This window comes from Ciona intestinalis, chromosome 3 (genome assembly GCF_000224145.3).
Source record: "Ciona intestinalis chromosome 3, KH, whole genome shotgun sequence".
Taxonomy (NCBI): Eukaryota; Metazoa; Chordata; class Ascidiacea; order Phlebobranchia; family Cionidae; genus Ciona; species Ciona intestinalis.
In genome coordinates, this window is record NC_020168.2 from 5,137,782 (window position 1) to 5,153,285 (window position 15,504).

Genomic DNA, 15,504 nt, shown 5'->3' on the forward strand with positions numbered 1-15,504 from the left:
CCCAGGAAAACTTCACTTGATAAACTTTGTTTTTTAAACGATTCGTATGTGGTCGTATGTTCTGCTATATAAAAAAGTTTGCAAAAATGCATTACTGACAAAAAATAAAATAAAATTGTGGTTTGAAGAGTTTTATGAAGTGCGCGGTGTATATAAATGTTCTGCCTTCAATTAAATTAATATACTCAATGTAATGTGTGTTTTTCAATTAGCTTTATTTCTGCACTTAGTATGCTATTATGGCATTTAATACAATTTTACTTTAGTGTGCAGCATTAGTTTCACGTTCTCTGATCTGCAATCATAAAGTATAATTTAGGCCAACTTATGTATTTTCTTTGCAGTATTTAGTAGTTGTAGCTTTAGTGGCCTATTTTTCATTGTTTTTACCTCTTATACAAGGTAAATAAAATGTTAATTAAATTCGATCAACACAAACTTTTGAAGTCACATATACGGAACATAATGGTAATTTTACGTCACAATTAGACACTGTAATTTTCATATAATTGTATATGCAAATTAAATGTACAATTGTTTATACAAAATGACTATACGTTAACGAAAGTATGTTTTGTCGCAGTGAAAGTTCAATTCTTCAAAAGAAAGGATATGTTCTTGGTCCTGAGTTGGGCCAGGGAAGTTACGCTGTTGTAAAAAGTGCTACTTGGCAAAAACCTGGAAGTACAGACCCGTTAAAAGTAGCTTTAAAAATTATAAACGGACCACAGGTCCCACAAGACTTCAAAGATAAGTTTCTGCCTCGTGAGCTGGATATTGTAAAGATTTTGAATCATGACAATGTTATTCGCACGATGGAAATATTTACTGGAGGAAGGAAGACATACTTAAGTTTAGAATTTGCTGGACGTGGCGATATGCTTGGCTACATTCAAATGAGAGGCGCCCTGGAAGAAAAGGAGTCGGCAACATTGTTCAAGCAGCTGGTTAATGGAGTGGGATACCTACACGCGAATGGCGTTGTTCACCGCGACCTGAAATGTGAGAATGTACTGCTTAGCAACAGAAACAGAATTAAGGTCGCAGATTTTGGGTTTTCCCGCAAAATGAGCTTGCGTGACTTGAGCATGACGTTTTGTGGAAGTGCAGCCTACGCTGCCCCAGAAATCCTACAGGTATTGTTACTTCAAGAAAGTGTAATCTATTATTGAAAACTTATATATAATATTTACACCACAGGGAATACCTTATCGTGGACCCGCTGCTGACCTCTGGAGTATGGGTGTCATTCTGTTTGTGATGAATTGCGCAATCATGCCTTTCCGCGATAACAGCATGAAAACTCTGCTCCTCGACCAAAAGCTGCCGTTACGTTATACCGATAAACTAGACAAATCACTTACCGATAAAGCCAAAGAAATTATGCAAGGGTTGCTCGTTTTTGATGCCGATAAACGACTACGAATGCACGACGTGGCAGTGCATAGTTGGTTAAAACAGGCCGTGAAACCGGATAGCGCTGCAGACAGTGCGCCAAGTAAAATTGAAAAGCTTCCATCAAGCACTGGTAACGAAGCCACCAATAGCGAAACCAATAAATAAAGCACAAATATAAAACCGAGTTGTTCTGTACAATTAGAACACATGCTCAACAAGACTCAAACACGAATATCGCAATACTGTATTTCTACTCATTCGGTAAAAACGGGAATTTCCCTTTGGTAAGGTAAATCCCCACAACGTCTATACACATGGTCCATGGACATATAGCTTGGAAATACAGTAGCGATAGTTTCGATTTAGATTTGGTTTGAACAATTGGTTGAATAGATAATTTACCTGGGTGTAGTTTTAAGTTTATATTTACTGTAATATTAGTCATGAATGTGGAACTGCAGAAGCTTAAAGTTACAGCAAGGTAAGTCTTGTACTGGATGTATCATATATTCATATACATCACCTACTTACTGCAAACATATAATGCAGTCAGTTATTTTCTTCTTTTAGTAAACTCAAGAGTGGCGATGTTTTGCAAACGAAGAATATTGTGGATACTTTGATATTATCCAATGATCAAAAAGAAGATAAAAATGTTACAAAAGTTTGTGGTATATTTGGACAATTGATGTTTCTTTCTGTCAATATGGATCCAAGTGACAGAAAACAATTGTTAAAGGTGATTTTCAACCCTAATCTTTGTTTACCAACTTTAGGTTATGCACATCAGAATTCGTCTCATGCACTCTGGTTAATTAAACAACGAACCAAATTCGTAGAAAAATAAGTATAATTTCCTATGGAAATGCTTGTATATTTTCCTGTGTAATGCAAATCGGAAAAAAGACAGTTGTTAAACCATGTGTTTTTTTTCATACACTTTATGCCAGCTTATGAGTTACCAAGTATGATATTTTGTCGGTGATTTTTTAGGAATTTTTTATAATAACTGTCCTTTACTTACAAATTCCACCGGGAATTATTTTCTAGTAAATGATATAATAATTATTCAATGTTCCAGCATGTAAAGGCCTGCATACCATTCTGTGGATCAGAGTTCACACAAACTATTGATGAACAAATAAGGCTTTTGTTTCCTTCAAAAAGTAAGTATAAAAGTTTACATATGGTTTAAGTGATTTTTTTGTTACAGCTAATGTGTCATTTTTTTTCTAGCTGTTTTACACATTACGAGTGTATGGTACCTGTCAGTACTTATAGAAGAAATGAAAATATCTCAAAAAATTTCTTTTAAAGTCATTCAGCATGTTTTGCCTTGTATTGTGAATGGTTTATGTGATTCTGAACTGGATGAAACAAAATTATATTACTTTGTTAAGTTGCTACTGCAGGTAAAAATTGCTAGGACTATTTTTTTGTTTAATTGTCTAGTATTATAAAAAACTTTTATTAATGCATTATGTTAAACTTTAGGTGTCTTTTTTGTGTTGTCTTTTAAGACAAATAATATTTGGAATGACAAATAAAACAATCAAACATTGGTTTACTCATTTTTTCTGTAAGATATTTTTTCCAGATTTTGCAGCATTTCCGATCAGACCTAACCTGCGTGACTGAAAGAAATGACATTGAAACTTTGGGAATGCTATCTACCAGATGTATAGAAATAATGGTGGATTCCAAGGTGTTTACATTTGTGTACAGTGTTTTTGTGGTGGTAGCTATCCACAATCTCAATTAATGATCATTATTTCCCAATGCTAATTATTCATAGCCTTTACTGCAGTATATAAAATTCTGTTTATTTTATGCATTATTTATATTAATTGTTTAATGCCGTGTATGAAATTTTGTTTCAGAATTTGCATTTTATCCTAAAAGTGGCTGTGTATTAACCAGCCTGTTTCAATATTTATTATTTATTTAATTAGACTGAATATCAGGACTTAATGCAAATGTGTGCGACTGTTCTTGGGTATATGCTCAGCTACTTCAAGGAGAGTAAAAAAGTATCTAAAGCTTTAACACAGTTACTGAAACCACAGGCGTTACCAGTAGAGGTATATAACTACATATTTTACATTGTAAAATAAGCTACAATTTTCTCTTAAAGTGGCAACTACAGATGTTGACATTTACTTGTTATACAAACATTATATAGTAATATTACTATTGTCATAATATATATATATATATATATATATATGTATTAGATAGGGTTATATAAAGTTTTCCTCTGTACAAGAATATAGAGTTCACTTAAAACTGAAAACACCCCTTCGTCTTTTTTTTATTTTTTTACTTGCTCATTATTTAAAAAAAAAATATTATGTGTTGTTGAAAGTTAGGGGTTCAATAAAAATTGATTGTTTTTTAATGATTAATTTGTCATTTTTAATAGAACTGAACCACAGTCTGTTTTTTTTCGTCAATAATAAAGGTATATATTCCTCAGGTCATGCCTAAGGTTTTTATGGATGTAGAGATACCGAACACAAACACCTGTAGTAATCGAATGGTATGGTGTTTATGTGGAATCATGAAATGCTGCAAACCATGTTTAATATTTGAAGATACTTCAACGTTGCTACTTGCTTTCCATTATATTGAATCTTTCTGCGCAACGAGTACAGAATTCCTGTATCAGGGTTTTATTGGTTAGTTTGTTGTATAAAAGTTTATGCTTACATTTTGAGTTATGTATTTTATTTTATTTTTAGCTTTGCTCATATGGTGGAAATGCTCTGCTAAACTTGTAAAGTCAAGTGAATGTTTCTATGAGATATTTGTTTCAGAGGGTGAGGTTTTATCTAAGTCTTTGGACCTCATTTGGAAAAACTGGGATAATCCTGTAAGTATAACTGGTCGAAATACTCTGTCACTTTCATTTCAAACATTTTTCACAGATTTCAGGGGTTCCTGATATCATGGTACAGGTTTTTAGTTTGTTGCTTGATTTGAATAACATGGTGAATGGCAGTAATAATCTTCCATCACAACTATGTGATCAACTTGTATCCTCACCTGTATTTGTGAAAGGTAAATACGGATTATTGCAAATTCTGGTATCTAAGTACGGCGCTGACATAATTTTGAAGAATCAGCCAACGTTTTTGGATGCAATAATACCTTGCTTGTCTGCAAATCATACTGCACCAGTGGTGTCTAAAGTGTACAAGGCAATTATACTAAGTACATGTGAAGCTTCAGATTCAAGAGAATTTGATTTAAAAGTCTGGGAGAAAGTTGCTGCTTCCAGTCTCATCAAAGCTTTATTGTCTCCTGACCCATTTACCCGACAGCAAGCTTTACATTTCTGGCTTCCAGTAAACATAAGTCTCCATGCAAATGTGTTTGACAAAACTGTCTGCTTACTAAAACCGAGTACTACGTACAGTGATGAAGAAAATAGTTTACGACTCTTTGCAACAATTGGTGTAATGAAAGCTGCCAGGAATAACCATATTGTCACATTTCAAAACATGGATCACGAAATTTTAAAACAATCCTTAAAATCTTTCGATAACGAAACGCGTGGGCTAGCATTTGCGGTAGTGTGTGGTTCAAAGCAATCGGAAGTTGTAACAGATGTAGAATTCAGTCTACTACGAGATCATATTCATTTAAACCTAAACAGCGATTCAAGCACCTTTAGACACGAGTTTAATTTCGCTATACGACAACTGCTGATAAGAGTTCAGTGTACTCTTATAGCTTCTATTAAACAGGTTAGACCTTTACATATTACAATATCTTACAAAAAGTTAAGATTTGTTCTATTTTGTAAATATGTGTTTAAGTATTAAAAAAATGTCAAATATGTAAATAATACGAAAATTACTTTATATCAAATTATAAAAAAAAATTTTTAAATGTTTTAAAAATTACCCTATATATTGCAGAATACTGAACAGTCAGCTGTATATGTTGACAAATGTCTCAGTTTATATCAAAATTCATGTAAATATTTTAAAAATTACCCTATATATTGCAGAATACTGAACAGTCAGCTGTATATGTTGACAAATGTCTCAGTATTATTGTTTGGTTGAAAGAACTATGCCTTTCATCTCTCCAAACATCAGCATCTTATCAACGCAAACAAACAGTGTTAACTTTGTACGACTGCATGCTGGGGTTATTTGCGCTTCAAAAAAAAACTTTGCGAAAAGTGCTGGTCACTCCTGCAGACTTTCAAGTTCTTGTCACGGTACGTGAAATTATCTAGAAATAATAAATTCTAGTCATCGTTATATAATTTAGAGATATTCAATGTATAGTAAACATTATCATGAGTCGTATTCACTTTTTTTGTGACTTTAAGTACATGAATTCAAAATTTTCTGTGTTTCTAAACTTTATAAAGATATTAAAGACTGTTTTTAAACTTTATTACTTAATTTATGTACTATTTAGGCACTACAGAAACAAAAATTGAACCTTCTTTCTCAAAGATTAGTTGATCGCCTCTTATGTTTATTGGAAGATTCTGCTCCAGATATTCGAGAATTTTGTTTAAATCTGTTACTTCAGTTTCCCACATCTCATGCTTACATTAACTGGAATAAGATAAACTCCTCTTTCATGCAGCTGCTGTCAAGCCCAAAGTTCCCAGTATGCGACTCTGGTTGTTTGCTCACATATCTGTATCTTCAAAATATATGTGCTGATAAAAAGAAAACCTCAGATTCTGCTTTTGATTTCATCAAAGATATTCTTTATAAGAATGTTCTTCACCAATTTGATTTGTTTAAATTGAATCCACTAAAGGCATCACAGAGTTCTCCCATGTTTGGCTGGATTTCTGCTTTATCTAAATGCATTGGTATGCTTAGCACAGAAAATGAACATCGCTCTGTCATACATAAAAAATACTTGCAAAAAGTTTGTTTGTTGATCCTTGATATATTAAACAGTACAGAAAACATTATCAGTTGGATGCTTGTTAAAATATTTGGATGTATTGAAGATGCAGATGCTGTGACATCTGCAGATTTTCAAGAAATATCGAAAAGAATTAATCAACTTGTCCAACAGCCTGGTAAAAGTGGTGACAATGTCCTTCTGACTCTGGAGCATGAAGCTATTCTGTCATGTTCATGGTTAACTTTAAAGCATTGTTGTTCATTGATGACTTCTGCATCTTCTGTTCTTATTAAAGCAACTTCTGTTCACCTTGCACTTGAAGCAGGGCAGTACAAGGATGTATTGTACGGAGTGTGTGATGTGTTTGTTCGTGTATTATCCACATGCCGACATCGTGGTGTAATAGAAAGTTGCTTTGAATCCTTTAACGCACTTTGTGTGTCATTATATTCTTCTAGCCAAAGTCAATATATGTCTATTCCATCATCTGTGCTCAAAACTGCTTTAGCTATTTTTAAGAATAATACTGTAGTGGAAGTTCGTGGAGGCACAACTACTCGTCGATCGGCAGGAATTCCATTGATTGCTGAAGCTGTACTTAGCTCTGCTGTTGCCTCACTTCCAAGCCACAAAAAACTTCTCAAGTCAACAATGACGGTATTGCTAAATGCAGCCAGGGCAAGCTTAGACACTGGGGTCAAAGATACTGCAGATATGCCACAGGTACATGCTCTGTACATTATGAGACACTTATTTCGGAACACTTCACTTGGCCCAAACATGGCTGAGTATTTATCTCAATCATTCATCTTGGCAATTAATTCACTTCGTTCCTCTGTATGGGTTATCAGAAATGCAGCCACGCATTTATTGGGGGCAGTTTCTTGCAGAATGCTGGGCCAGAAACATACTGAAGATAGAACTAATTTTTCTTCTGGAAACTCCTTAACAATAACAGAATTCTTTTCAAGATTTCCAGACCTGCTTGAGTTCATAGCATCAATATTAAATTGCAATTACTTGCCCCAAGAAGAAGAAGGGAGTAAACTTCAAATTAGAGCAGAAGTTCATCCTATTCTGTCAGTTTTGTCAAAGTTGACATGCCCTGTGAGCAGTGGTAATAATAATGAGTCCTCAGTGGAAATTATGGATGCACTGATTACCATGTTTGGTTCTCCTTCATACTCTATGCGCAGACTTGCTGTGATGACTGTGTTATCTATTGCAAAAACTTCCCAGGTTCAGAAGTTTACAGAGTTATATTGGAAGAGTCTTCCCTGTGATGAAATTGTGACAAGTGAGTATTTCACTCTCCTACTTATTTATAATCAAAACTTTCTTTGTACTTACAGTTTGTTTTTACTTACAGGTCAGAAAAATAAACCACATTTCAGGCAGAATGAACTACACAGTTGGTTAATCCTAACCTTGAATTTAATGGATAAATACACTCACCAGTCCACAGAAAATATTGACAACTTTCTCCAATTGCTCTATAAAAGAACTTGGCTCATGGATTTAAAATTCAACAGTTGTCCATTCACAGCTTCATTATATATTAAATTGACAAGAAAAGTGTATGATATTGAGTTGACCCAGAATTTAAAACATCTCTATATGGTTTCTAAAACCGCAACAAAAATTGTCACAGAAAACAACTCAGTGTGGATTCAAAGTGTAAGTGGTTTTGTAATTTGTGTTTGTATTTATTTCATTGGTTTTCTTTTTCAGGTTGGTTATTCTAAGTATGTGGAAGAATCGACTCTATTAAGTTTACACTTAACCAATCCTGTAGACTTACATCAAACAATTGGTGATTTGGGGAAATGTGTAAAGGATGATGAACATACAGGAACAACCAAGCATTATCTATTTCAATGGTTGTGCAACAAAGTAAAACAAAAGAATTGGATTAATGTAGCAAAATATGCACTATTATCATTGTGGTGCACCACTGACACTAATTGCACTGAAACCAACCAAACAGCATTGTTATTATTTACAACTATGTTTCAAGACCCAGTCAATTGTATACAACACGATGAATTCATGCTTTTCCAGTCGAAACTTTTATCCTTACATGAATCCACTAAGATCCTTTCAATTCAGTGTGGACTCATAAAAGGGCTCTCTGTCCTGATCTTTCAAATGATTTTATGTCAAAAATGTAAGTTCAAAAGCATTGTGGTTTTGTTTTGCTTGTTATCTTTTCCTATAGTTTCATGTGTATGTTTTATGCTAATTATCGCATTCAGGTGTAGAGGACACTGTTTTAAATATTTGGGTAGATGAGATATACAAACACACTTCTACTAACAAAGCACCTGAACCACTCCGTTTAGTATCAGCAACTGGGTTACAAATTGCTGGGAAAAATGTGCTCGCTCAACTTCAGCTGCATGCAAACCAACAACAGGTATTACAAGTTTACAACAGATGTTTCTGATTCAAAATAACAACCATATACACACTGTTACTTCATGTCTTCATATGGTCAAATCATTTTAGGTTATGAAGAAAGTAGGAATGATTCTTACTGCAACCTTATCACATTTGCAAGATGAACAACCGGAAATCCGATCTCCTGCCTGTGCATTTGTCACTCATGTCACCCAGCATGATCTATTTATTAAGTTGCACCATAATACTGCAACCGAGGTGATAAAACATTACACACAGTCTCAGTAAACTTTATGTCAAGTTAACATTTAATTTATTGTTCTAGGGACTACTTCAGGTTATTATTGAACAGTTTCCATCTGATATGCAAGTTGTTTCTGCATTGATAAGCTTCATGTGCGATGTACAAGTTCCAAAACATGCAAGGTGGTAAAATTTATACTTGTATAGATTCAGATTATATTTTAATAAATAGAATTGTTTTATCAACAGTGACACCGTTGATTTGTTTGAACAAGAAGAGTTTAACTTGTATTTGGAACCAGATTATTTAGGAAATGTGTTTCTCCCATGTATTAAGGTATATAAAATATTTTTTGTTACTCTTAAAGTTTGCTGAAATTAATTTGAATGTATTTAACAGGAATTAATGGATGCAATAATAATCATTCCTCAAAATTGGATTAAAACACAACTAGAACTTGCTGCACATAGAATGGAACAGCTTTTAAAATGCATTGAGAACTTGAGTAAGTGTTGTCGATGGCACATTTTCTCCAGTTTTCTAACTTTTACATTTGATTAATAGGGGAAAAGGCATACCTACGTTTCATGATGTGTACACTTCATTATGTCAAAGTTGTTTTACATGCTTGCAAACTGCATCTTGGTAAAAATTTATATATGGATTTTGGGAGACTACATCATGTGATATTACAACTTTCAAGGGTATGTACTTTTGATGGCAGTTTGTGTTATTAATAAATATTTGTTTATTTCAGGTAAATTTGTCAGTTGATCAACATGAGTTAGTTCAGACCGTATTGGCTGAATCAGCTGCACATCATGCTACTCAACTGTGATCAACTCGTTGAAGGAGTATCAGTTTAGAAATTTCTAAGAGATAAATTACATCAATGATACATAAACAATCTCACCAATCTCTTGTTTATATATTTTTTATTACATGCTTTTAAATAGAATATAAATATGACGAAAAATCGTGTTTGAAACAAACATTATATTTGTGAAGCTGTACTGCCCTTGACGCACAAGCATGTGATTTATCACCGGACACTGTGTAACTGTAAATGATGTGACACAATGGATTTTACAACCAGAGTCGGTTTACAACGAACGTATCATGGTACAAACGTCAGAATTTGCTCCTGTTTAGTTTTTTTCTAGATTGTTGACAGTCCATAGAAAACCCATTATTACGATCTCTATTCCAAAACATTTACTTTATTATTTTTTTATCGAAAACAAAATCAATTTGATTGTTTTGATCGATTCAGTTTTGCGGACAGTAAATTTTCGTGAGGCTGTTGGAAGTTATTTTAACATAATGAATAACTCAGCCTATGCAAGTAAAATTGAAATCGGCAGAAAGCACACCGTTTACAAGAAAGATGTTTTGCCTAAACGTTTAACACGCGAAATTAACAATTCTTTTGACGTCGATAATGCAGTTAAGCTACAACTCGAAACTGTCAAGACGCTGAAGCAAGATGTACAAAAAAGTAGACAGAAGGTTGTACAAGCAATTGGCAAAATCCTTTCTGAAAACACGTACCAGTATGAATGCTGTGCTAAATTTGGCCAGGATTTTCTTGAAGATATGCTGAATTCAATTACCACTGAAGAAAGTAAGTTACGAAACCAAGTGCTTGGTGAGCAAGAGTCAGTAGAAATGTTCAAATGTGCTGTATCTGAAAGACAAGTCTCAGCTACCCACCTGGAAGCTGCAAGAATGAAGAGAGATGAAATAACTCAAAATTTGTGTGTAATAGTTGAAGCAAGAGAAAGGGTGTTTTCAGCACTTGAAGTGTTGCATGCAGTTTCACCAACCAAGCCGAACAAGCTTGATTGTACCTTAAATGAGCTGAAGGCCTCTGTGCTTAAACTGAAATCAGATTATACCTGTGCAAATGAATCGTTGAAAGAGGAACTTGATAAACTACAAACTTACACAAAATGGCAAAAGACACCAGCTTTAATGATTAAGCAGTTAAAAGCTCCCACTCATACAAAGTCAGCTCCTAATTTATCTTTAATTTAACTTTCGTTTATTCATTCGGTTTATTCAAGTTGTTTATTGCACTAATAATATATTTGGTCATGCAGATTCTATATTTATGGTGCCAAAAATTAAAGGTGGCCCATGGCTAATCGTCATATGAAAAATAAATACATTATTAGATCATGCTAGGTAAACCATACATATTTTGAAACGTTCCACAGAAGCTTTCATTTACCTAAGGCTAGGTGCATGTTCATTTGTTATTCCATTGTTTTAATTGTGTTTTCCTGTATTTAATAATGTTTAACATTGTGCTCCCTTTTGTTTATTATTCTTTATATATGACTGTCATGTTGAACTTGCAACTTGTATAACCCATAACCTTCATATTGAATTTTTTTGTCAGTTCCAACCATGTGCACTTTCTATAAGCCCACATTATTTTAAACTCTTTTCCACTTTCAGAGGCACCTGTTATAGTTTTTATGGATTATAAAATAAACACAAAGTAAAGGAAAACATGAAATTGATACTTAAAGGAAGGAACTTAGCGTATAACATGATTTTAGACACAATTCATATATGGCAATAGATGGATATATTCAGAAAGCACAAAAAAATGAATTAAAGTTTATTAATATATTCCTGCACCACAGCAAGAGCTTTTTCTCTGTTTTGTAGCTTTTGGGCTTTCCCTTGCATTTTGAACTCTTTCATCTGTCCTTTGCCAACAATTGTTTCAATCAATGTTGTTCCACATTCTTTTATAAAGTTTCCAGGACCAGAAATTAAAAACATTCCTTCACCTTTCTCGTCACCCACAGTTAGGAACAAAAAGGCCTTCAAGAAGTATTAATTTTGTAAAAAATACCAAGAAGATTAATAATTAATAGCAACCTAATATTTTGTTTGCTCTTACCTGATCACTGACTTCATTTGAAATAATGTTCATAAATTCCACATTGCCTTCCTTTCTATGCATTGACAATAACCTAAAACAATATATATTACAACCTGAGAAAATATACTTTAACCTAAAATATACTTGGTTGAGCCTGCATCGAATTTTTTTGTAAATATTGCAGCTTCTAGCACTGCCACATCTCGAAGTAAAGTCGTACAATTCTTCTGTGCAACTCTTAGTTGTTTCATTGACCTTTCCACAGCTTCGACATGTTGTTCTGGTCCACACTAATAAATAAACCTGTTAAAATATATTACACTAAATCAGCAGTTGCACTAACCTTCAGTTGCTTTGTTAGTTCTTTTTCATTAGCATAGCATTTCCCTGCATAATCCAAGATCCGGTCACCAGTGAGAAAACATAAATTTGTTTTTCCCTTTTTACCCTTCTCAGCCGATAACAACTTAATGCATTGCAAGTGTGAAAGGTTTGAAACATGGGTCCCACAGCACATGTTTGTATCTATACCTTTCATTTCAACAATCCTTTAAAAACAAATTGGTTAGGCATAGAAAAAGTATAATTTCCAAACATTTAAAACCTACCTAACATCACCTACATGGTCATCAGGAAGCCCTCTTGCTCTTACAGATTGCAATATTGGTGAACCAACTTGAGTAACATGTACGATCACATCCACCCCTTCTCTAATGGATTTATTTGCACAGCTATTAAATATATGTATGAGTGAAAACACTAATAAGCAATTTTTAATGCACTAATAAGCAATGCAGTATTGCTAAATTCCTTCCAAAAATACAGTTATAAATGGACTATATTTAAATTAACGAGTATGTATTTGAATACAAACTAATGAAACTGTATATTTCTCACCATTCAATTTGAAATAACTGGTCAGCTGTTACAGCTGGGGTATCGAGTTCAATAAAGCTTATACTCTTTCCTAAATCCCATGAAGTTGTTTTAAACCCAAACATCGTATCTGCAATTGCTGTGATCAAATGCTGGCCACTGTAATGTAGGAAAGGTAAATTCTTACTATTTACTTATTTAAACTTGAAAAACAACCTATGCTGTTGCATATGGTCAAATCTTCTTTTCCAGTCTACCTCCATAGATACAGTGTCTCCAACACTAAGTTCCGATGTTACAAAATGAAGTGCCTGTTACCATAGTATGTTTAGTGTATTTTAATCATTCATTTGCAACTAAACATTACTCATACTTTGGAACCTTTCCTTGTAACTCTTTTAACAGGTACGTCATTAATTGTACCTCTGTCATCAGGCTGACCTCCACCCTCTGGAAACAGAATTGTATCTTCTAATTCCACTTCATACCTAATACAGTAAAACTAATAAGCAATATTAAATTATCATATAAACCAAAACCGTTAAACAATAGTCGAATCACTTACCCTTTGGTTTTTACCAGTTTCCCAATCTCATTTTCAACTTTACATTCTACTTTAGTACACGCGACGACTTTACTCTCATACTGTTTCAAATAACTGTCTGCCTGACACTTAAAAACCATATTAAATACAACAAAACAACCCGTTGTCTTCAAAATCCAAAAGAAGTTGTTCAGGTTTCTTTCCATACGCGGGAAAGTACCGAATGCAGAGAACGTCCCGTTTCTGATTTCCTATTATTCCCATTTTCTTATTATAGTATTAGATAAAAGGTGGCTTATTTTTTATATGGACAATTTTCTTTTATAGATTTGTTTTATTGCCTAATAAAAATTCTAATAATTTTTTTACACATGCGGATAAATATATTTTAGGTGTACTCGCTAGAATGCGCTAGAGAACTACTATAATCTGAAGGCGCGCGTTTTTCGTATTACGTGTTTTTGTAGACGCAGACTGTCGCTTGCGGTTACCTCGACCCTCGAAAATTCTGAAGTGGTGAGAATAGGCAGTATGCAGAGTGTTTTACAGCGTTATTTTGTGAGCAAAGAGTGGAAGAGGGGTGCTATGGAAAGCTATACGAGTTCAATTGAATATTATTATAGAGATTCGTTTTCGTAATTATGTATAGGTATAGGAGCGACAAAATGCGCGACCGTACGTCAACGGGATTTAAAAGCATTTTTTTGTTTTTACTCCGAAAAAAAATTAATAATACGACAGAACTCATGTTTATCCAATAAATAACCGTGTATTGGTCTTCGTATGCGTGATTAACCAAGTGCCGTAGGGCGTAATAGTACACTAGTTTCTGCCTCAACATTTCTATTATTAAACTCTCACGTGCGTGAAATCTTGTTTTGAATACGACTTACCCCTTAGGCAACTTCATTTTAAACTTGCTGGGTTAACGTCATCTGTGGATTCAGATTTATATTTGGGATACTTGGTACGGAAATATATCTCAAGCAGCCCTAAAGGTAATATATATGTATATTGTGAGTTGTAGTAAATCGTTAGATTTTTGCCATATATACTTGTAATAAAATCTAGGTACACTACACATAATACTAATATATGTATATATTTATTTAAAAAAAAAAATTGAATATAAAATAAGTTATTTTCTTTTTTTAGTTTTGTTTCTTATGTATATAATTAAAATTTACCCTAAATATTGTGTTTGTTGGTTAAGTTACAAAACTATCTTTTATATGTAAATAATTTTAAATACAAATTTATCACCAAATTTAATTGCTGGCATGACCAGAAAAACAGGAGCAGCAAAAATGTCTGTCTCCTTGGTTGAGAATGAGCAGTATAATTCAGAACTTGTGAGTAATAATGTGATTTCTATTGGTGTCATGCTTGTAAGTGCTCATTGTCGGTGTGTGTAGCGTCATTTAGTGTTTGTCATCATCCTACTAGTTTCGCTATACTAATATAGCAATGGATAGGCTGTAATAATGGTAGACATTTTTGAACTAACCGGTTTTTGGTGTTTTTTTTACATAGTAGACCTATAATATAAATGCTCAGACTAGTTAGAGGCTAAAAGGTATATTTTAAACTGCTTTGCAGGATATGATATTTGGGTATTTAAAAATTTATATTCACTTTACATTTGTTACTGTTCAGTGTTGTATTGTTAGTGTGCCCTATGAAAGTTTTTCGTACAAAGTACTTTATTATCTTATTTTGATTTCTTGTAGAGCATCACAAACTTATTTAAAACCAAATTTCATTAAAATTGTAGAAGGGATTCGAATTATTAGTTTGTTACCATAGTTAAATGTTAAGACTGGGTGGGGTCCTTATTGAATTCACTCTAAATGACTCTATGCGTGTCAGCTTCAACACAACTTATCCATAACTTTCAAGGCCTTCATTTTATGGTGGACTGCATTTGAATGTAAAGCATGGTGTGGTCCACAACGAAAGCAGGTGTCATTAAAGTTAGATGACTTCCTGTATTGGCATGGGAGTGGAAGCCAGTTTAAGCTGCACAAAGTGTTCTCCAAATGTCATGTATATGATATTTAGCCTTGATCCTTCGGGAAAAGATCCTTAATTGTCTTTGAAAGTACAACCTTGATGCCTCAGCTGGTATAGGCTGTTCTATAAACATTATATTCCTGTCTACTGCATGATTAGTTTCAATTTGACAAAGTTGGATTTCTACTTGGTTGCTTATAAACTGGCAATAGCGGTCATTTTTACAATATTAATCAATGATTT

The 15,504-nt window shown here is 33.6% G+C and overlaps 5 protein-coding genes across 11 annotated transcripts in view; 4 read left to right on the forward strand and 1 right to left on the reverse strand.

Moving 5' to 3' along the window:
* Nucleotides 1–275: 275 nt before the first annotated feature.
* LOC100180320 (testis-specific serine/threonine-protein kinase 2-like) lies at nucleotides 276–1,750 on the forward strand. Its single transcript, XM_002131720.5, has 2 exons — nucleotides 276–1,136; nucleotides 1,201–1,750. Exons 1-2 carry the CDS (start codon nucleotides 570–572, stop codon nucleotides 1,561–1,563), a joined length of 930 nt encoding a protein of 309 aa, XP_002131756.1. The 5' UTR covers nucleotides 276–569; the 3' UTR covers nucleotides 1,564–1,750.
* Nucleotides 1,699–11,391, forward strand: LOC100178747 (thyroid adenoma-associated protein homolog). Of its 3 annotated transcripts, none has more exons than XM_018811166.2 (20): nucleotides 1,699–1,879; nucleotides 1,969–2,137; nucleotides 2,480–2,564; nucleotides 2,635–2,810; nucleotides 2,996–3,103; nucleotides 3,351–3,479; nucleotides 3,875–4,076; nucleotides 4,140–4,270; nucleotides 4,326–5,147; nucleotides 5,414–5,629; nucleotides 5,836–7,582; nucleotides 7,655–7,962; nucleotides 8,017–8,452; nucleotides 8,541–8,701; nucleotides 8,794–8,943; nucleotides 9,011–9,114; nucleotides 9,178–9,265; nucleotides 9,329–9,434; nucleotides 9,494–9,633; nucleotides 9,687–11,391. In XM_018811166.2, exons 1-20 carry the CDS (start codon nucleotides 1,842–1,844, stop codon nucleotides 9,765–9,767), a joined length of 5,397 nt encoding a protein of 1,798 aa, XP_018666711.1. In that variant the 5' UTR covers nucleotides 1,699–1,841; the 3' UTR covers nucleotides 9,768–11,391. The 3 variants fall into 3 exon arrangements, with proteins under 3 accessions (XP_018666711.1, XP_018666712.1, XP_026689490.1); XM_018811167.1 differs by having other exon boundaries at nucleotides 1,731–1,879; nucleotides 9,011–9,111; XM_026833689.1 differs by lacking the exons at nucleotides 1,699–1,879; nucleotides 1,969–2,137; nucleotides 2,635–2,810 and having other exon boundaries at nucleotides 2,478–2,564.
* LOC100181115 lies at nucleotides 10,189–11,446 on the forward strand. The gene has a single exon (XM_002131654.4). The coding sequence runs from the start codon at nucleotides 10,253–10,255 to the stop codon at nucleotides 10,964–10,966; it is 714 nt and encodes a 237-aa protein (XP_002131690.1). The 5' UTR covers nucleotides 10,189–10,252; the 3' UTR covers nucleotides 10,967–11,446.
* LOC100182665 (alanyl-tRNA editing protein Aarsd1-like) lies at nucleotides 11,387–13,470 on the reverse strand. Its single transcript, XM_002131624.5, has 9 exons — nucleotides 13,270–13,470; nucleotides 13,078–13,192; nucleotides 12,921–13,015; nucleotides 12,726–12,863; nucleotides 12,437–12,559; nucleotides 12,172–12,376; nucleotides 11,973–12,118; nucleotides 11,847–11,919; nucleotides 11,387–11,767 (listed from the first exon to the last, which is right to left on the reverse strand). The coding sequence occupies exons 1-9, from the start codon at nucleotides 13,452–13,454 to the stop codon at nucleotides 11,552–11,554; spliced, it is 1,296 nt and encodes a 431-aa protein (XP_002131660.2). The 5' UTR covers nucleotides 13,455–13,470; the 3' UTR covers nucleotides 11,387–11,551.
* A 650-nt stretch (nucleotides 13,471–14,120) lies between these two features.
* Nucleotides 14,121–15,504, forward strand: part of LOC100183466 (spectrin beta chain, non-erythrocytic 1) — a 37,869-nt gene continuing 36,485 nt past the window's right edge. For 3 of the 5 annotated variants that reach the window (XM_018811258.2, XM_026833685.1, XM_026833684.1), the window contains exons 1-2: nucleotides 14,121–14,246; nucleotides 14,537–14,600. In XM_018811258.2, coding sequence (XP_018666803.1) covers nucleotides 14,556–14,600 — 45 coding nt within the window. In that variant the 5' untranslated portion in view covers nucleotides 14,121–14,246; nucleotides 14,537–14,555. The remainder of the gene's footprint in view (nucleotides 14,247–14,536; nucleotides 14,601–15,504) is intronic. The other 2 variants (XM_018811261.2, XM_026833688.1) reach the window with 2 other exon arrangements.